We start from the raw sequence: 19,642 nt of genomic DNA, 5'->3' as shown, positions 1-19,642 counted from the left end.
CTTGGTAATCCACATTTCCCCCAGCACTGCCCTTCATTACTGCTAGGCCTGTGCCTGAGCAGTGTAGACAGCAGGAAGGAGCCAGGGCCACACACACCTGGCCAGCCCAAGACTCTGGTTCAGTCTGGAAGCCACCTGGTCCCAGGGTCAGCCATTATTGGGCTCTAGAATGAGGAAGCTCCAGGCTGTCTTCCCTAGTCGAAGATAGTTGACCTCACTTTCAGAACACCCAAGGAGGATGTGAGCTCTCTGTGTCCTGTGTTTTCTGAGCCCCTTCCAGCCTTATAAATTAAGCACCGTGGCTCCTGTTGGCAGAAGACTAGGCCTAGCCTAGGGTAAGCCGCCTTAATAACCTAGGGTAAGGCCCAGGTGAAGGCCTTACCATTACCATGGCCTGGGACCCCTGGCTGGAGCATCCTGATGGCGGGCAGCAGCCCCGCTAAGCCTGCACCGACCCACTGTGACCTTGCATGTCCACAGACCTTAAATCTCATGGACCCCAGGCCCAACCAGAGAGACAGGCAATTTACTTTATTTTTTTTATTTTCTTACAAAATGCCTTCATATCATCAATAGTCTTAAAAAAAAACAAACAAACAAAAATTCAAAGTCCTTGTCACTGAGTTTGAAAACCACTTTCCCAGCATAAATGGGAAAAGATCTTTTATAAATACATTAGAAAAAACAAAACAATAGAAGCAAATCCACGCGTGCCCAGAGCACCTTCCTTCCAGTTTCAAGTGTGCCTGCACTTTCGGGGCCAAGGCCGGCCACGGCCCTGGTGCCTTCCCACCCACTATTTCTGGGGGCTTCCTTCACTGGGTACCAGGCTCCGTGGCTCGGGGGGCCCAACGTGCCAAGCCATGTTGCCAGCACATGGCGGGGCTCACATCCCAGGGTTGCACACTGCACAAGACAGCGGGCGCTGTACTGGATGCACTGGCGGCCGGCAGAGTCCATCTGGGCTGTAGCAGCTTACAGACGAGACCCAGCCCAGAGAGGGGCCCACGGAGCCATCGCGCATGCACACTGCACGGTGCCATCACGCACGTGCACTGTGGCGCATCATGCACAGAGAACTTCCTTCTGTGGCAGCAGGAGGGTGGTGACTGGAAGTCTGGCCCCCTGGCTGCTCTTTCTCACCTGCCTAAATGTAGTGCTTAGCAGGGAGGCTGGGCCCTGGGTAGCCCATGAGAGGCACCTCACATTCAGGGCCACCTGACAGGGCCTCCCCACCTCCCTCTGTTGCCTTTGAGCCTGGCTCCAAGGGGGCTTTCACCCCTTCTAGTTCCAGGGGCCCAGTCCCTGGTCCCACCTGCCCTTTGTCCTGAGCCGTAGAAGTGGCCCGTGCCCGCCGCACACAGTAGGCCGCCCCCGCAGCTGCCAACACAGCCAGAAGCACAGCAGCCAGGGCAGGCGCAATGAGGAGTGGCAGGTTGCCCTCACGGGCCTGGGTGACAGGAGCATGGTTAGAGCGGACTGCCTGGGGAGTGTTGGCCTCCCCACAGGCCTCCTCACCTTCCGGCGTCCGCCCAGCTCCCAGCGGTGTGACACAGATAGAATAGGTGGCATTGGGTCGCAGCTGGGTGACTGTGTACTCTGCAAGTGAAGCCGGCAGCCGTAATGTCACCAGCCGTTTATCAGGGCCAGACAGGTTGCGATAGGTGAGCCGGAGGCTCCGTAGCTGCACCGTGTTGCCTTGCAAGTAACGCTGCAGCTTCACCCGCAGGGAGGTGGGGCTCACCTGCTCAATGCTGAGAGGCAGCAGCCGCGGGGGCCGTGGGGTGTCGGGCACGGAGCTGGGCCTCATCCCTTGCTCCACTGGACTCTCACAGTACAGGCCGATGAAGCCCTCAGGGCACAGGCACTCCCGGTGGTGCCTCGCCCCGATGCGGCAGCTACCACCGTTCAGGCAGATGGATGCTGGGCAGTCCTGGGGCTGAGGAGCAGGCCTCAGGGTTGGTGGGGCAGTCGATGGTACCGTGGAGGCCTGGGTAGGTGGCTCCGTGAGGCTGGGCCAGGTGGGAGCTTGGCTAGCAGTTGGAGGCGGGGGCTCCCGGATAGTAGGCCTTATGGTAGGTACCGCGGCTGTGGTAGTGGTGACTGGGCAACCAAAATCTGCATAGTCCAGATCCAGGAGCAGTCGGCCAGCATTCTTGGGTGGGAAGTGACAGCGTGTCTCCTCGGGGCTGGCCAGCACAAGATGGCTCTCACGCACCCAGGGGCCAAACCAGCTTAAGGGGCACAGGCAGTTGAAGGGGTTTCGGGCAGCTGCTAGGAGGCGCAGGCGGGGAAAGAGGCTGGCAAGGTCACTGGGCAGAGCCTGCAGGCTCAGGTTGCTCACGTCCAGTTCCTGTAGGGCGGTCAGGCCGGCCAGGTCCTCAGGCCGTATCTGGGCAATACGGGTGTTGCCAGCCAGCCGCAGGCGTGTCAGGCCACGCAGGCCTTGAATCACAGATGGCATGTGCTCCAACTGGTTGTCAGAAACATCCAGGTCATGGAGGTTGCGAAGGCGGCCAAAAAGCCCCTCATCCAGCTGCCGCAGCCCTAGGCCAGCCAACCGCAGTGCCTCTACGTTGGCCGTGTCCAGTATCCCGGCTTCCAGGGCTGGGATACTGTTGTGGCTGAGGTCGAGCAGCAGCAGGCGGGGCAGGTGCAGTGGGGGCAGCACCCGAAGCTCATTGTCAGGCAGCTTGAGCTCCAGGAGGTGGTCAAGGGCATCAAAGGCGCCCGGCTGGATGTGGCGAATGCGGTTCTTGCCCAGGTAGAGGCGTTCGAGGCGTCGCAGGCCACGGAAGGTCTCATTGGAGATCTCATGCAGTTTGTTGGCAGTCAGGTCCAGGTTACTGAGGTTAACAAGTGGCTGAAAGATGCCACCGGGCAGGCTAGTGATCTGGTTCTGTGACAGGTCCAGAAGCTGCAGGCCTGGAAGGCCAGCAAAACAGCCCACATCAAGTGTAGTGATGCCGTTCTCAAAGACGTACAGGCCCACCGTGTCAGGTGGCACGTCTCGGGGCACGGTGCTTCCCTGACGGGCAGTGCAGAAGACGGTCTGTGGCTGGTTGCACTGGCAGCCTGGTGGGCAGCCCTGTACTCCAGACCCCAGGAGCACCAGGAGCAGCAGCAGGAGAGGTGACAGGCAGCTCCTGGCGTGCATCTTCTGTCCCTACAAGCAAAGAGCTGTGCTTTAGGGCAGGGGCAGCCACATCAAGAAAGCCCAACAAGATTCCCCATTCGCCACCCTCAGATGCACCGGAGCCCAGAATTTGTGAGTCAGGCCCCTAGTGTCCTTGGCTGGTTTCTGGGCCATCTCTGTAACCCCTTCTCTATGTGATCATACCACTATGGTGTTGGTTGTCGTGAATGAGCATGCAGCAGGCTGATACAGGCGGAGGCTAGCTAACCTAAGGACCGACAGCCACTGGCAACAGCTCAGTGACAACAACTTCCCTGTCTCGAACCCAGACCTCCTTGCCCCAGCCAAGACCAGTCCCTCTAGCTGGCTGCATGGACAGGGAAGGAGAATTGTGGGTCCTGAGGCCCCTCCCTCTAGAATCTGGAGAGACAGGATGGGCAGTTGGCCCAGGCGCGTAAGCAGAGAAGCCGACTGTTGAGGCCGCCGGCCCCTGCAACACACTCTTGCGTCCCCTCCTCCTCTGAGGGAGGAGAGACCGCAGCAGGAAAACTTCACATGGAAACCATGGGATCTGTGTTTTTCCACTCGTGCTGTCAGACCTGCCCAGGATGGGGGCTGTGGGCCGCCAGGATGTGGCCAGAGATGAGGTTCTTAGAGGAGGGGTGAAGGCTGGCTGGCGGTCCTCACTTGGCAGGTGCCCTGTCTGGGGAGAGGGGTGGCTCCTTTTCTTCCCCCTATCATCAAGGCACGAAACTAAAGATGAGGAACCCTGTGGCTCAGGTGAAGGAAAGGGCATCATCCTCACCGTGAATGGTGGTGACCTGTAACAGTGCTAGGCCGGACAAGGATATCAGGCTAATTCTCAGATAGTTTTCGGAGGTTCTGCTGTGGGCTAGACCATAGAACAATAAGCAGCATTGTCCCCCAGAAGTGACAGTGGCCCGTCCTTCCCACATGCCAGTGCTTGCGCAGCACGCGGCTGCCTCGGCCCTCAGCAGCCAACTGAGATGGAGTTTGTCACTCCAGAGTAGCAGAGACAGGGCTTTTGAAGCTTTTGAGCCGGAGCCCAGAGCTTGAGGCTAGCCAGTGTGAGAGGGTCTGCCCCTGGGACCGACCGGGCCAGGCCCTATCCAAACACATCAAAGGTGGGGCTCCGCTCTTATCCTGCTCCCAGGACAGCCTGAGGGTAGCACCCAGGCACAGTCCTCACTCTGGGTGCCCCAGAGGCCTGGGCCTTGCTGGTATGTGAGCCTGCCCTGAGGCAGGCAGTCCCCTAATGACTGACAATCCCCTCCAGTTCCAGGCACCTGCTGTTCACACAACGGCCTTTTGTGCTAGAGCTGGGGCCTCCCTTCCCCCACGTGTGGCCACAACAGGTAACAAGACCCCCACCCAGTCTGCCTTTACCACTATCCCATCTGTGGGTTCCCCTTTTCCAAAGCACAAGGGCCTCCGGTGTGAAAGGGAAGAAGGCAGACAAACTGGGTCCCAGGACAGGTGAATGAGCTGCCTGGGGCCCTACGCCAGCTCTAAGTGAAAGAACAGACTCTGTTGCCCAGGTTAGGCCCACAGGCTAGGCTACTCCCTGCAGTATCCCTTTGTCAGGGAAGGGACCTTCCCCCTTGGGACCCCTAAAGGCCCTTCTCTTACTCTGGAGCTACAAAGCAGCCCTCAGTGGGGAACACCTTGGAGCCTTCCCCACCGGGCCTGCTCTGTAGACAGCTCATAACTTCCTTAGGCAGAGGCCCTGCCCACCTTTGCTCCTTGACCTGCAGAGCCCGCACTGTGCTTCTCTGCCGAGGGGCTCCTACTGAGAGTCAGCTGAGACAAGTACCAGAGCCTTGAGGCCTCGAGTGTCCCTGATCTACCAGCACCGTGGGGCTCTAAACCTGTTTGCCACACCCAGCCCCCTTACCCCACAGGGCCATTTCTATTCTCCTTAACTCAGAGGGTAGCCTGTTTGGCCTGGCTTCCAGATATGGGCTTCAGATGACCTCTATGCACACGAGGGGTGAGAGACCTCCCCCGACTCAGTCTTCTCAGTGCGGCCAGGCCAAGGAGGGGACCCTGCACGTGGCTAGCCCAGCCACACTGCTGATTCGTAAGAGCTCATTTCAGGTGGGTGGCCCCGTAGTCAGTTGACCAAGCTGTGAGGCCTCAATTGGGAGCGTCAGCTTAGCACTTGACTCTCTTCCGTATGTCCTCACCATCTCAGAGCTGTGGGGCTGAGGAGGTGCTCCTTGCTGTGCACGGCGGGAAAAGGAATGTGCAGGAATGGCTGACCATGGGATGGCCGCCAGGCTAAGGGCTGTGAGCTATGGACCATCCATACAGATTGGTAGGAGAGCTGAGTTAGATCAGAGGTGACCAGGGTTTGAGGCCAGGAAGACCCGACAAGTGATAGCTAATCCAGTTCCATTCCTCCAAGGACCATGCTCAGTTTCTTTGCATGATCCCTGGCTTCACCCTTCCCAGCAAGGGGCGACTGAGGCAAAAGGTGGGGCTAGAGCCTTGGAAAACTCCAGTTTGAAAGCTATTGTCTGTCATCTGGGGAGCTCTGCCATGGCTCTGGAAACAGCGTGGGCAGACTGACCACGGTGGGAAGCAGCAACAGAAAGGCCTGACCTCAGGTTGGGTGTCCTGGAACCTTCTCCATAGACTAGGCTGATCATCAACCCACAGAGATCCTCCTGCCTCCACCTCTGAAGTACTGGGAGTAAAGGTGTGCATCACCAATGCCCAGCCTGAGTTGTCCCTTCTCATCTTTCACCTACAAAGCTGTTAAGCTGTTAAGGACTTTTTTTTTTTTTTTTTTTTTTTTTTTTGGTGTTGATTTTAAACAGGGAGTTCATTCTTTAAAGTGTAAGGTTGTTTTGTCATTTTGCCTGAGTGTGTGCGTGCATGTGTGTGTGTGTGTGTGTGTACAGTGCCTGTGGAAGCCAGAGAGGTTGTTGGATTCCCTGGAACTGGAGTGGAAGAGGTGGTTGTGCGTCTCCTGTGAGTCCGGGAAACCAAACCCAGGTCCCCTGGAAGAGCAGCCTGTGCTCTCAGCCGCTGAGCCATCTCTCCAGCCTCAAACAAGGAGTTCTTTTAATAAGTTCTGAAGGACACTGAGCTTGTCTGGGATCTGGGTCCTTGTGCCTGCTGCAGGAACAGGCGGGGGCAGGTAGCTTCTCTGCCGTTGCGTGCTGTCAGCTGATTACGGTGGACTTGACTGAACCACCGCTCTTGCTTTGATATCTGATCCTTGTGGAGCTACAGAGTGACCATTCCCTTTGTAAAAGTTGTGGGGAGAGTTCTGGAGCAGCCTCTGGCTTTAGGGGTCAGGAGGGCAACATCTAGGAAGGGTCAGGCTGCCTCTGCTTGGAGTCCTCACCCAGGATGGCCTGACTCTACCACAGCGGAAGGCCTGGCTCTCTCAGGCCCCGCCTCAGCACCCACTGGAAGCAGTCATAGCACCTGCTCCCTAGAGCACTTGCCAGATGGTCAGTCACCATCAGCTACTGAAGGCATTGCCTATCAGCCAGGGTCTCTGCCTTCCTCACAAGCAGGATCCACTGTGGAGACTGTACCACCTTCATGCTAACTAGAGCCCCCTGGGTCCAGGCCAAGGCTGCATGACTAGGCACCCCTTTACTCTTAAGGCAATAGGAAAATGGGGGTGTGGTCCTTAGTTTTGTAAAGGAATGTGGGGGTAAGCTGTCCTTTGGCCCAGCCTCCTGAAGCACATGATCTCCATCCAGCAGGGGATCTGTGAGTAAGGTCAGCCAAGAGTATTGGTCATCCCAGGGTGCCCTCCACACCCACGTGTGTGACACACTTGAGGGCATCCACCCATACACGCGCCTGAGGTCAGGCAGGGACGGGAGAGTGGGTGGGGTAGGACCCAGGCATTTGGCGAACACATCAGCCCTAGAGCTGGTGCTTCTCCCTGAGGCTGGGGCAGGCCGTGTGCCCTTTGAGGTGGAGAGGACAGTTGAGAGCCCACTCCCTCTTTGCACACTTCTTCAAGCTAGGTACAGATGGGGTCTGCAAGGCCTGCCTCTCGGCGCTGGGCTCCACGCCTCTGTCTCCTGGTGCTGGACTGAATGGGCGCTACTCTGCTTGCCAAGCCTGGCAGCAGCCCAGCCCCAGGAGGCTGCCAGCACCCCCACCCCCTCCTGCAGGCGGGATTGTGCCGGCAGCCAGAATGGCTGGCTCCAGTCTCGCTGACGTGTCCGAGGCAGTTCTGGGCTCTGGTCTGGTCCATCCCAGCTCGCCTCTCTAGAAACACAGCAGTCCCGTGCCCAACAGGGAAGATGAGTTGAGGGTCTCTATTATAGGTTTTCAAACAGAATTCCAGAAAAGGAGGCAGAGCCCAGACTGTAATTAAGTCAGGGGATCCCAAGCCAGTTCTGTTCATTCTGCTTTGTGATCTCACCCCAACTCCCTACCCTGTGTTGGCCTCTATCTCTGCCTCTAACTGACTCAAGGGCTTTCATATCTGAGCTGTAGGGGTGGATCACCTAGGAAGCTCTCTTAAAGCCTCGATTTCCTAGGCTTTGTCTACCGTCGTTTTAGTCATTCCTGCTGGAGGGAGCCACGCAGCTATACTTTGAGTAAAGTCCTCTGTTGGGTCTTTTGCACAGCTAGAGGGACTGCCAAAAGGACCAGGAGGACGTTGGTCAACTGCTGTGTTTGTCCAGGAAAGGATTCTGGGACGTGGAGTAGGTGTGGCCAAGGTGGCCCTGTCCCCACCTAGGTGGGTGTCTTCAGTGGCTCTGTGGGTGACCTGGCTGCTGTCAGACCTGTCAGCCAAGGTAGATAGATCAGTGACTAAGATCAGTCTCTGGCTTGAGTGAACCCTTGGGGTGGAAGGTTGTGCCATCTTAAGAGAGGTGCCACCTGTTGGGCAAGAACACCTGTGGCCCCAGGAGTTATGTGGTGGCTGTAGCCCAACTAGACGTGGGCTAGGAGAACGACATTGTCAGCACGCACGCGTGGCAGGTGTGGTGCTCCTGGGGCTCAGCCACCTACTGTCCTGTCCCTGCCCAGGGCCTGGCATCCACTGAATGAGCATTAACCCTGCAATTAACCCTGAGCCTTCCAGAACACCTTAGTCACCACAGAAGGCTGTCCACTCCTAGCTTCCCAGGTACAGGAGTCTGAGAAGGGACTGTCCACAGAGGGGCCTTTTTCCTGTTCACATTCACCACACCACTGTCCTACAAGTCACTCAGCAGTCTTAGATGAACCCTCAGTCATTGTATGACACAGAGGCCCCTTCTGGGGTCTATGAACTGGTCACTGAACCTCAACTGTGCCCCCACAGTTTTCACGATTGACCAGTGGCTGGGGTGGAAGGCCAGCAAGGCCCTCAACCCACCCAGCTCCCTCGCTGCAAGTCAGCTCTCTCCTTAATGAAATCTCCTCGGCAGCCTCCAGGAATGTCAGAGTCTTATTGCATTCCCCAGGAGGAGTTAGGGAAAAGGGGGGAGTGTCCCCAACCTTAAAGAAGAACTGGCCTTCTGCCTTCCCCCAGCCAACCCCCTCCCAAACTGAGGTGGCCTGAAGAAGCCTCCTCACACCCAGGGAGACTGGAATGAGGAAAAGCGGGGGAGGCCTGCTGCCTGGACAGCAGGCTGAGGGGTTGGGGAAAGCAGCCCGGCTGACTCTGGAATGTGGAAACTGATAAAAGGAAGGAGGGCCAGTCCTCCCCACGGATGCCAGAGCACCCCTACTGGCCTGCTGCAGTCACGTGTACACACACACCCTCTGGGCCACACTCCTACGTGTGCGCTCGCGTGTGCGTGAGTGTGTGTATGTATGTGTATTTGTGTGTGCGCGCGCGCGCGTGCCTCTGCTGCTGTGTGTGTGCGTGCGTATACACCTCTCCCTCCTCAAAAGCACACACAAATTCCATAGCAGTGAGGGGAGCTGGTTTTCTTGGCAACACAAGGACCTTGGGTTCCACAGCTCTGGGAGGGGCTCTAAGGGAGCTCTGTCGAGGGTGACTGATCCCCTCACACAAGATTAGGACCTGCCAGTGGTCAAAAATGACTTTAGGCACTTACCCAAGAGAACTGTGTGTGTGTGTGTGGGGGGGTGAGGTAGGAACCACTTCCTGGTGCTAAATGAAGCCCTACTTTCCTGGGGCTCCAGATGAACCAAGCCACAAAAATCCTGGCTCTTCTCTAGTACTTATCCTAACTAACCCAGGCTGATGGCAGTGACGTGTGTGTGTGTGTGTGTGTGTGTGTGTGTACCTGAGTGTGTGTCTGCCTGCCTGGTTATCTCTCCAGGGCTATCTGCCGGAGGGGACTTGCTCAGGAAAGCGTAAGTCCTGCAGCGACTGTCTGAGAGCTCTCTCGTCCCACCACTTCCAGAGGGTGGTCTCCAAACACTGCCACAGTAGCCGTCCACCTAGCGCCCTCTTTACCCACAGACCTCAGGTGGCTGTTCTGGTGGGCAGCGCTGAGGCTTGGCAAGTTGGGGACAAGCAGCGCCTGCCTCCCCACCCTGGGCTGGCACTCGTGCTCCTGGGTCCTTTCCTCTCTGGATGGGAGATGCTAGATAATGGTCTGGAGGGAATCCAGCTGGGCTGCTCATTACCAGAGCCCTCTTCCTGCCTCTGACACTCTGTTTACAGAAGTTCCCCGGGGGCTGATTCCCCTGGGAGAGGACAGTAAACTCTAGGGACTACCCTCCCATCCCCCATCTGCCTGCCCCAGCTCTCCAGGGCTATGCTGACAGCTGGGTCCATACTGGTCCTCACTGCCCATACCAATGTAGCCCCTCAGAAGGCTCCAGCCCACCCACGGCTGTGCTCTCCTAGCAACAGAAATCCAGCCTGGGGGGAAGGGACCTTTTTACCTTTTAGCCAGACCCTCTCCCCTAGGAACTCTTGACCCAGATAGGGAAGAAGGTTCTCTTGGTGCCTCTCCCTGGAGCATCACCTACTATTAATGCAGAAAGCTAGCAAGGGAACTCCTGAACCTTGGGTTTCTACTGCCACTGCAGAGGCTGCTAGTGGGATCCAATGGTTGGAAGCAGTCAGTGACCCTGGTGTGGTAATCGTTAACGAATGGGGGTGAGGTAGTGTGGTTGGCACCAATCAGCTGGCCTGCCAGTGACCACAAGGAACCTAAGCAGTCCTCTGGCCCCACAGCCGCAAGCTCAGGAACACAAAGGACTAGACTGGCTATAGGCCATTGGGTCTGCAGCCCAGGCAAAGCCCATTTACTGGTGGAGATGAGATGCTGTGATACTAGAGCACTGAAGATTCTGGTTAGCCCCAGTTCATCCCTCACTTGGGGGCACACCTATCAACCTCCCCATTCCCGATCCTCCCCAGGCCTGCCGGCGCATTCGTGGGCCCCAGTTCTACCATGTGTGGCAAGGCCCTGAGGGCCCCAAGCAACCATTCTGCACAAGGGCACCAGACTGTCTGACCCCATGAGGGAAAAGTAACCAAACTACGGCTGGGCCGTCCTCTAAAAGAGGGTTGATTCATAAAACTGGTCACGCCAGAGGGCCCAGTCGTGGGAGGAGGAAGCAAGGGAGGGGGTGTTTATTTTGTCTACTCAGAGCCTCACGGGTAGGTGAGCCATGTACAAACGCACGCCCTGGCTCTCCCGAGGGTCAACGGAGGCCCCTGAACCTACCCAGGAACGGGGGTGCCGCAGGACGTGCCCACCCAGGTAACCGCCCGAGGCGGGGATCAGCCCCTCGCTCCCGCAGTAGCAGTCCCACTGGAGAACGGAGAACGTGCTAGTGTGCTGTTCCAGTGCTATCAGCTCGCCTGTCGCCCCCGCCCGCCCTAGCCCCTAGACACTCACCGGGAGACGACCGTGGCCGAGGGAGCCGGGCGGTGCGGCCCAAGGCCTCAATGGGGCCTCAGTCCTTCGCCTCCGGCCGGTCCTGAGAGGTCCGGGGTCCCGGGATCCGGAGGCTGCTGCGTCCCGGTCTCCCAGCCCCGGCTCCGGCTCTGGCTCCGAAGTTGACTCGTAGGAGGCTGGTCTCTGCTTAAGATGTAGAAGTGGGTGGGACCATCTCTACCGAGGGCGGGGCTTCCTCCAATTGGCTTAGGCGGGGTTTGACCAAGCCTACTCACACCCGCCTCCGCGGAATGGGTCATTGCACTAAGCAGGCCTAGTCTGCAGCACCCTGATACCCCCAGATCCCAGTGAGGAGAGATTTTATTAGGTTGGCTTAAGTCTGTCTTTTGCTGTGCGACATTTGGACAGGTTCCTGATTTTTAACTGAAGAATCCCTAGTGACACAAATTCAAGAAGTAGACATTAGGGTTAGTGAAGATCTGGAGAAGCAAAGGTAGATTGTTGGGGCCAGCAGGGATGAGGGCTGAGCCCTCATGACCAGCCCAGTCTGCCAAAACTGAGGATTTTTTCATACAAAGCTAGATTTTTTAGGCGTAAACTCACAATGTGTTGTTGTTGGTAGCTAATTCCAATTTCAAAAGCTAGAAAGGCCACACGAAGTGCTTCCAAGAGCCTCTTATATAAAAATCTCTTAATGCTGGATTTGAGATCTTTGTAGCTGTGACAACATCTTGGTCACTTCCCCAGCTTTAAATGAGAGACTGGGACCTAGGAACAGATGTCTGCTCAAGCCCCTACAGTTACCAGAAACTTCTAGACTAGAATGCACCTGGGTGGGAGGCAGGATTGGGGACTTCATCAACAGTAGGAGGGGCCTAGGTGTTTGTTGACAGCAGCCCTTGGCTAAGCAGGAGGGTGCTGTGCCAGGGGCTGGTTCAGAAAAATCCCCTGCTTTGCAGGATTCCAGGAAAATGGTCATCCTCTACCCCCACTCCGTGGTCTGTGGTTAGAGTCATGCCTCAGGGCCTTTGGGGACCTAGCTCAGCTCCCGGATTTCACCATCATATCCCTTTTCTGCCGGGTCTGTGGCGAAGGCCTTGTCTGGGGCATATTAACTGGTGGCTTGTCTGGTCTGGGGCTGCTTATCAGGAGTCAAGCATTCCCTCCCCAGAATGCACTTGTGTTGTAAACGCAGAGCACCCACATCCCCACACTCCTGGGCAGGACTGACCCCAGGTGTTCCGTTTGGCCTGGGTGACATGTTTGAAACTTCAAAGTCATTTCCAGAATTGAAAAGTTGGGTGGTTTCACATGAAAATGAGTTTTCCCAACCTGTCTTAAACAGGAAGTCTTCAAAGGCTGAGTGGCCGCTGTCCCCTCCGGCCAGGGGAAGGGTTCACCAGTCACCTCAGAGCCAAATCCTCTGTATGGCAGGCTCCTCGATTCCTAAGTGTTGTGAGTCAGGTCTGTCATCCCAACTACTCTGAGGCAGGAGGATCACAAACTTAAGGTCAGTCTGAATAACTCCATAAGACCTCTTCCAAAATAGAAGATATCTGAAGATATATCTCAGTGTTAGAGCACTTGAGACAAATAAGGCCCTAGATCCAATACCCAGTACCAGCAACACGGAGGGAATACACAAGTATTCTTTGACTCCTAGTCAGACTGTCCCAAGCCACTTCCCAGGAAACATGAGTCCTCTGAGGCCCCGTCCTCCTAGAACTCACAGCTTCCAGTACATCCCATCTCTCTAGCCTCTGGTTGATCTCTGTGCCCCTCAAAGGTCCCCAGAGGGAAGAGAGAGGGATGCTTTTGGCCAGGCCAGGATGCAGTGGCAGACTCATGGGAGCATGAGTGCAGGGCTACTGGGGATGCGCAGGAGCTGCTGCCCCCAGCAAGGCCACCCCTGTCTCTTCACAGTACTGTCACAGCGCACTGGGCAGGCTCATGACATCATCAGACAGACCATAGTCACTTCTTACCATCTCGTCAGTGACACGTCCTCAGTCTTCCAGTTAAGGGCAGCTCCAGGCCTTTCCCTCTCTCCGACTTTGGATCTGGGGCAGACTCTGGTGATGTCAGAGTGAAACCCCTCAAGGTGGTAAGCTTAGAGACCATAGCAGCAGCATGATATGGGCATGGTATCCCTTCCCATCTGGCCTTCTGTCAAGTCAAAGTGCGTTCTGCATCCTGACCCAAACACAGCTTGGCTCTCTTTGCAAGGCCTAGAGGCAGCTGTTGGTTGTTAGTGCCGGATGCTGTGACCTCATTTCCCTGCCCATCCTGGGCAGTGGGCAGTAGGATGCTCCTGCGTAGCAGAGATGACCAGATGGCTTACCTGAGGCAAGGAGGACTGGCCTGACCTGTCAGAGGAGCCAGCCCTGCCTCTGTGACTTCCTGCTCCTGCCACCCGACACCTGAGTCAGTGGACAGGCGTCGAGGGGTAGGGTGAGGGGAGCCCAGACAGGCTTCTTCAGGAGGTGTTTCAGAGAGCTGGTAAACCATCAGTGCTCCAACAGAATCCTTGGAGTTCTTCTCATGCTCTCTCCTGGACAGTACAGCAGAAGGCCACAGAGGTGGCCCCAGATCACTTGTCCCCAGCTCTGCTCCAGTGCTGCGCTCCTTTAATTCCCAATTTCCCAACCTTTTCTTCCTCAGGAGTCTGTGCACCCATCTTAGGACCATCTTGTTCCTTCCCTACTTTGTTTAAATCGTACCATCTAACTTGGGATGGTAGAGTGATTTGCCCAACATGTATAAGGCCCTGAATCAGAATTCCCAAGTTTCACAAAACAAACAAAAATAACAACCTTCTAATTGCTTATCACCTACTGGAGACAGAACTTCTGATTCACTGAGCTCAGTTTCACCTGTGCCTGCCCCCCACCTGTGTCTCAGCCATCTCCTCACTGCCTAGGTGGTCACCACATACCTCACATTTCCTGTCCCTCGGAAGGCCTTAATCCAATACCCGCTCTAAACACTTGGCATATAATGTTCTACTTGTCTGGGACTTTATCCCCTGTCACGTATGGCTTCTGCCTAACACTGGCATCAAAGATACACCCACTACCTGGTGGCCCAGCCAAGACCAAGTCGCCCTGCCTGCTACTACACAGCCTCAGGGAAGCCTTCTTCCATTTGTCTAGTTATAAGAGCCTGTCTGCCGTGTGCACAGGCCTGGAACTTTGTACTAGGTTGCAGCTCTCCTGTTCACAGGCCAGGCCGAGCTGAGGGCTGAGCACGGATGACTGCATCAAGGCATGAAGAAATGATTATAAACGGGTGAGGAAAGCTAACTGGAAGAGTGTTAACGTCAACTCTGGCCTTGTCGGGTGACCCTAAACCACTGACCACCCTTTATATGTCTTACTTGCCTTCTGCTGTGGCAGGCAGGGGTGAGGCTAAGGGAAGAAGGGCAGCCGTGAAGCCGGCTCCCCCTGCCATCCTGAGGTAATGAGGGCCTGTGTCACAGGCCAGCTTAGGGCCCTCCAAGAAATTACAGATATACTCCAGGGCCGCGCCCAGCCTCCACCCACTCTGTAGCTCCTGACAGAGCATGAGCAGGCAGGGAGGGAGGAGGGGACTGGACAGCAGACGCCACTGGGGGATCACAACAGGGTGGGACACTGCTTGGGACCAGGAGTGAGTGATAAATTCTCACAGCCAGGTGTGGGGGGTTCAATCACTTAATCCCAGCACATGAGCAGTAGAGGCAGGAGGGTCTCTGAGTTTGAGGCTAGCCTGATCTGTGTAGCAAGTTCCAGGACAGCCAGGGCTACACAAAGATACCCTGACTCAAAAAATAACCAGAAGGTTCTCTTGGAGGCCCCTCCTTCAATGAGAGGGCCCTGGGACTTTTACGTGAAGGGTCTCCAGGGCCCAGAGAGGGGAGGTGGGGATTCTTGGCCTTGGGCTAAACATTGTCATAGTATTGGGCTCCCAGCCTACCCCAACCCTCTGCCTCCACCCATGTCCTCACCTCAGGAATGTGCTTTGTGTCGGCCTGGGCTGTAGCTTGGGGGATTCCGGGAAAGCCTGGCAGTATTGCGGCCTTTTCCCATTGCCAGGCTCAGCTGGGCTGGGCACAGGCAGTTTGAGTCAGCACAGAGGGCCATCTGAGCTTCTAGGATGTAGCTTGGTGGAGAAGACTGTGCCCTATCCCTGGAGTGACCCGAGTGGGCTCACTCTGCCTCGGCTGCACTGGAGGGTGGAGCATCTACCCCTTAACCTCCTTGCTTGTTCTGGTCTCATAGGCTGGTTGAAGTAGTACGGGACGCTGGGCTTGTGTGAGCTCTCTGGAGTACCTGGGGTAGAATCGGGCCTGAGTTCCCAATGCCCAGGGGCGGTGCAAGCGCTGCAGGAGGCCAAGCAGCCGATGAGTGTGGGTGCTTAGTACAGGGCAGAGTCAGAAGAAGAGATGGGGGATTTAGAGGCCAGCTAGATCCAGCTAGAAGAGCCTTCCCGGTCCCTGGTCTGAGGTCACGTCCTTTACCTGTCACCCAGCCCACTGGCCCTCTCTCCCTAGGTCTCTGATACCCTTGCTGGATCCAGACTCTGGGCTATTGGTCCTGGCAGGAAAGGTAAGCAAAAAGCTGGATTCCCCGCCCCGTCCTCCACATGTACTACTGAGATTTAGGCCCCTGTTCTGTTTTTCTTTTCTTGTTTTTGTTTGTTTTTTGTTTTGTTTTTTTGTTTGTTTTTTTTTTTTGCTTTTTCGAGACAGGGTTTCTCTATGTAGCCCTGACTGTCCTGGAACTCACTTTGTAGACCAGGCTGGCCTTGAACTCAGAAATCTGCCTGCCTCTCCTGTTCTGTTTTCTGTGAGGGAGAATTGTGCATCCCAATCGCCGTCTTCACGTAGGCAGCCAAGATGGGTCATCCTCAGGAGAAGGCACGGCGTTGGCATGCCATAAATGCTGATGCATATCCTCCGTACTCACCACATAAAGCAATGAGCGAGTGAGGAGAAGGCTGTCGAGGGTGCAGCTCAGCCCCCAGCAGAACCAAGTCCCCTGAGCGGTTGCTGCAGGTCTACAGCACATGGTCAGGTGGGAGTTGGGCTGTGTTTGTTTCAGGGCGAGAGTCAACTGTACTGTTACGAGGTGACCCCACAGCAGCCCGCGCTGAGCCCAGGTGAGTCCTTGCTTCCCTTGCCACCCTGCCACTGGATTTCTTTCCCCCACCCGCCATCCCTGCTCACTGTACCCTATGGTGTCCTTGTCAGTGACCCAGTGCATCCTGGAACATGTCCTACGAGGAGCAGCCCTGGTGCCCCGGCGAGCACTGGCTGTCATGAGTTGCGAGGTGCTCCAAGTCCTGCAGCTGAGTGACACAGCCATTATACCCATCAGTCACCACGTGCCCCGAAAAGTGAGAGGGACCCCGGCAAGGGATTGGGGACCTAGAGGGCTCGGGCCTTATTAACTGACCACCTGTCCCTCACCAGGCTGTAGAGTTCCATGAGGACCTGTTTCCAGACACAGCCGGTTCTGTGCCTGCTTCTGATGCCCACACTTGGTGGGCTGGGGACAACCAGCAGGTAAGGCCAGCTCTGTCCCATGCTGCTCCCATTTGGTTCTCCCAACCGTGTGTCTACCCTCCAAAGGTCCCCTTCATACCCGGCAGCATGCGCCTCCCTCAATGACCTGCCTACCCATAGGTCCAGAAGGTCAGCCTCAACCCCGCCCACCGACCCCACCCTAGCTTCATCTCCTCCCTGGTGCCCACCATGGAGCCGTCCCCTGACACAGTCCAGCCTGCAGAGATGCCCAGAGCTGACACAGACCTAAGCGTAAGTACCACGCCATCTCCCCTAGAGCTAATGAGATACCACGTAGATAGCGCAGTGGTCAAGAGACTGTTCTATTCACCTGCCAACTAGCCTTTATGATCTTTAGCTGCCAGACATAACAGGCGTGTGCGGCATAGTGAAGAACTTAGCATTGTGTTCTAAGCTGAGCAGGTGTTAAAGAAGCTGTAATGTCCCCCAGCCCCCCAAAAACTGCAAGACAGGAGCAGCCACCTCTGTCCCCATGACCTAAAGCTCATCTCCTTCTTTCAATTGTCACCTGAATCCTGCTTCAGCAGACTCATGCCCAGACCATTATCCCAAAGCCCAGCGGAGCCCAGGGACGCTGCCCGGGAAGTGACCCCTGCCCCCTGTCTGCTTGGTTAGAATACCCGGGGACCATTGGCTGACCACATCCTTCTCTCCAGGAGGGCTTTTCTTCCCCTAGTTCACTGATCTCACCCTCCACGCCATCCAGTCTGGGGCCTTCACTCTCCAGCACCAGCGGCATTGGTACCAGCCCCAGTCAGAGGTCACTTCAGAGTCTGCTGGGTAAACTGCTCATGGCGGTAGGAGGACCCTGTCTACCCCCAACACTAGCCCCTTCCTCTGTCCACCAACCCTGAGGAAAGACCTATATAGACCAAGCCAGGCTTGCGCCACTAGGACCATTGGCTTGCAGGCTGTAGAGGAACATGGCGAGCTTCTTCTTAGACACGCTGTGCATGACAAGCCCGCAGTAGCCCACCTGGGCCCATCCACACTCCTTCCAGTGACGAGGGCAGCGGGTGGCCATGACTGGGTACAGGATGCACAGCATGGCACAGCATGGCACGGCATCCTCACACTCGCTTGTGTCCCTGTCACCCACCAGGCCCCAGTTCTAAATTCCGCCATGCTCAGGGCAGCCTCCTCCACCGCGACAGCCATATCACCAACCTTAAGGGACTCAACCTCACCACACCCGGTGAGAGCGATGGCTTCTGCGCTAACCGGCTGCGTGTGGCTGTGCCCCTGCTCAGCAGTGGTGGGCAGGTAGCTGTGCTTGAGGTAAGAGCTCTGCCCCGTCAGGGTTGTTCTGACTCAGGTCCCTGTAGTGGGTAAGACAGGACACTAAGGTGTACCCCAACTCTCTGAACAGGCCATGCATGCATCAGGCACCTGCCCAGCATAACCTCTAGCCACCCCTGCCACCTCACGTGGTAGCCCCCTTCCTGCCCCGTCTTTCAGATAAGAGTGAAGGTCAGAGAGGTGCAGTGATCTGGCCTTGTCATGCAGCTTCATAAGTGGAGCAGGGTTCAAACCCAAGCATGCTGAGCCCTGAAGCCTGACTCCTTCCACTGGTCCACACTGCTCTGCCCTCACTTTCTGGGGCCTCACACTTGGCACAAGGTGTCCAAGGCAGAGAGCTTGGGCCCCCAACAGTGGGGCTGTTTAAGAAGGTGGGGTCCAGGCACCTGCTTTCCAGGCCTGGCTCTCTCTTGGCTCTGATGCGCCTTGGGATGGGGGTTCTCCCGCAGCTGCAGAAGCCAGGCCGCCTGCCTGACACAGCATTGCCTACACTTCAGAATGGGACAGCTGTAATGGATCTGGTCTGGGATCCCTTTGACCCACACCGGCTTGCTGTGGGTAAGGAGCCTGGGTGCCCAGAGCTGAGAGAAGGCTGCAGTTCCTGAGTGGGCAGGGAAGCCGGGTATCTGTTGCCCTGCAGTGAAGATTCTCTCCTCTTTCCACAGCTGGGGAGGATGCCCGGATCCGACTGTGGCGGGTGCCCCCTGGTGGCCTCAAGAATGTTCTCACCACACCTGAGACTGTGCTCACAGGTTAGAGGGACCTGACAGAATAAGAGCCAATTGGGGCAGTGGCTTCCCAGGGACACAGCATCACTTCCTGGTATTCTCCAGGCCACACAGAAAAGATTTATTCCCTGCGCTTCCACCCCCTGGCTGCCGATGTCCTGGCCTCCAGTTCCTATGACCTAACCATTCGCATCTGGGACCTTCAGGCAGGAGCCGAGCGGCTGAAGCTGCAAGGCCATCAGGACCAGGTTGGACAGCTGCAGAGGCGGGGCCGAGGAATGAAAGGACAGGCCCCTCTTATGCCCTTGTCTGTCCCTAGATCTTTAGCTTGGCTTGGAGTCCGGATGGAAAGCAGTTGGCCACCGTATGCAAGGATGGGCGAGTGCGGGTCTATGAGCCCCGGGGCAGCCCTTTGCCCCTGCAGGTACGCATGCTTGATTGGGGCAAAGACAGACTTAGGGTCTGCACCCCCTTGAGCGTACCTGCAGCTGCATATGTGTGGGCTGGGGATTGGGGGACTTCAAGGCCTTACTGCCCCTGAGCAGCTTTATAGAGCTGGGGGAAGGGCACCTAGTGGAGGTCTGCACCCTTATAAGTGGGCGCCTTTGGACTAAATGGTCCCCTTTACTGATTTGGAGGGGGCTTTGACTGAGTTTCCTGTGATGTACCTCAACAGGAAGGTCCAGGACCTGAAGGTGCCCGTGGAGCCCGCATTGTCTGGGTGTGTGATGGTGGTTGTCTGCTGGTGTCTGGCTTTGACAGGTGAGGACTTAGGGACCACCATCCCTGGGTACCTGGTTTTCCTTTTCCCAGGGTCACAGCATCTGTCCAGTTCGCAAAACCTTCGCACGGCCATGTGTGATGGTGCATGCGGTAAGTTCCACTGTGAGTTTGAGGACTACATAAGGAGTTCAGGGACAGCCAGGACTACATAATAGGGAGACCCTGTCTCACAATAAAACAGTAATGAACAAACAAAGCCTTCCCACCCAGGATGGTTAAGTGGAAGAATGGATAAATGAGGGGTAGGTAGATATATAGATCAGTGGATCAGCGGATTATAGAATGATGGATAAATAAATTGATGAATTATTAG

The 19,642-nt window shown here is 56.3% G+C and overlaps 2 protein-coding genes across 2 annotated transcripts in view; one reads left to right on the top strand and one right to left on the bottom strand.

The window, feature by feature from the left end:
* The window catches only part of Coro7 (coronin 7), a 53,816-nt gene that overhangs the window by 29,909 nt on the left and 4,265 nt on the right, over positions 1 to 19,642 (top strand). The window contains exons 10-21 of the mRNA XM_052195846.1: positions 15,485 to 15,539; positions 16,035 to 16,092; positions 16,184 to 16,329; positions 16,406 to 16,498; positions 16,619 to 16,750; positions 17,176 to 17,299; positions 17,622 to 17,797; positions 18,268 to 18,376; positions 18,484 to 18,570; positions 18,652 to 18,794; positions 18,866 to 18,970; positions 19,223 to 19,308. Of these exons, the coding sequence (XP_052051806.1) occupies positions 15,485 to 15,539; positions 16,035 to 16,092; positions 16,184 to 16,329; positions 16,406 to 16,498; positions 16,619 to 16,750; positions 17,176 to 17,299; positions 17,622 to 17,797; positions 18,268 to 18,376; positions 18,484 to 18,570; positions 18,652 to 18,794; positions 18,866 to 18,970; positions 19,223 to 19,308 (1,314 nt within the window). The remainder of the gene's footprint in view (positions 1 to 15,484; positions 15,540 to 16,034; positions 16,093 to 16,183; positions 16,330 to 16,405; positions 16,499 to 16,618; positions 16,751 to 17,175; positions 17,300 to 17,621; positions 17,798 to 18,267; positions 18,377 to 18,483; positions 18,571 to 18,651; positions 18,795 to 18,865; positions 18,971 to 19,222; positions 19,309 to 19,642) is intronic.
* On the bottom strand, positions 517 to 11,150 carry Vasn (vasorin). The gene is made up of 2 exons (XM_052195848.1): positions 10,954 to 11,150; positions 517 to 3,166 (listed from the first exon to the last, which is right to left on the bottom strand). The coding sequence occupies exon 2, from the start codon at positions 3,155 to 3,157 to the stop codon at positions 1,148 to 1,150; it is 2,010 nt and encodes a 669-aa protein (XP_052051808.1). The 5' UTR covers positions 3,158 to 3,166; positions 10,954 to 11,150; the 3' UTR covers positions 517 to 1,147.

Source organism: Apodemus sylvaticus, chromosome 10, assembly GCF_947179515.1.
Source record: "Apodemus sylvaticus chromosome 10, mApoSyl1.1, whole genome shotgun sequence".
Taxonomy (NCBI): Eukaryota; Metazoa; Chordata; class Mammalia; order Rodentia; family Muridae; genus Apodemus; species Apodemus sylvaticus.
The sequence above is the reverse complement of the archived record's forward strand: the minus strand, read 5'-3'. Positions and strand labels throughout refer to the sequence as shown.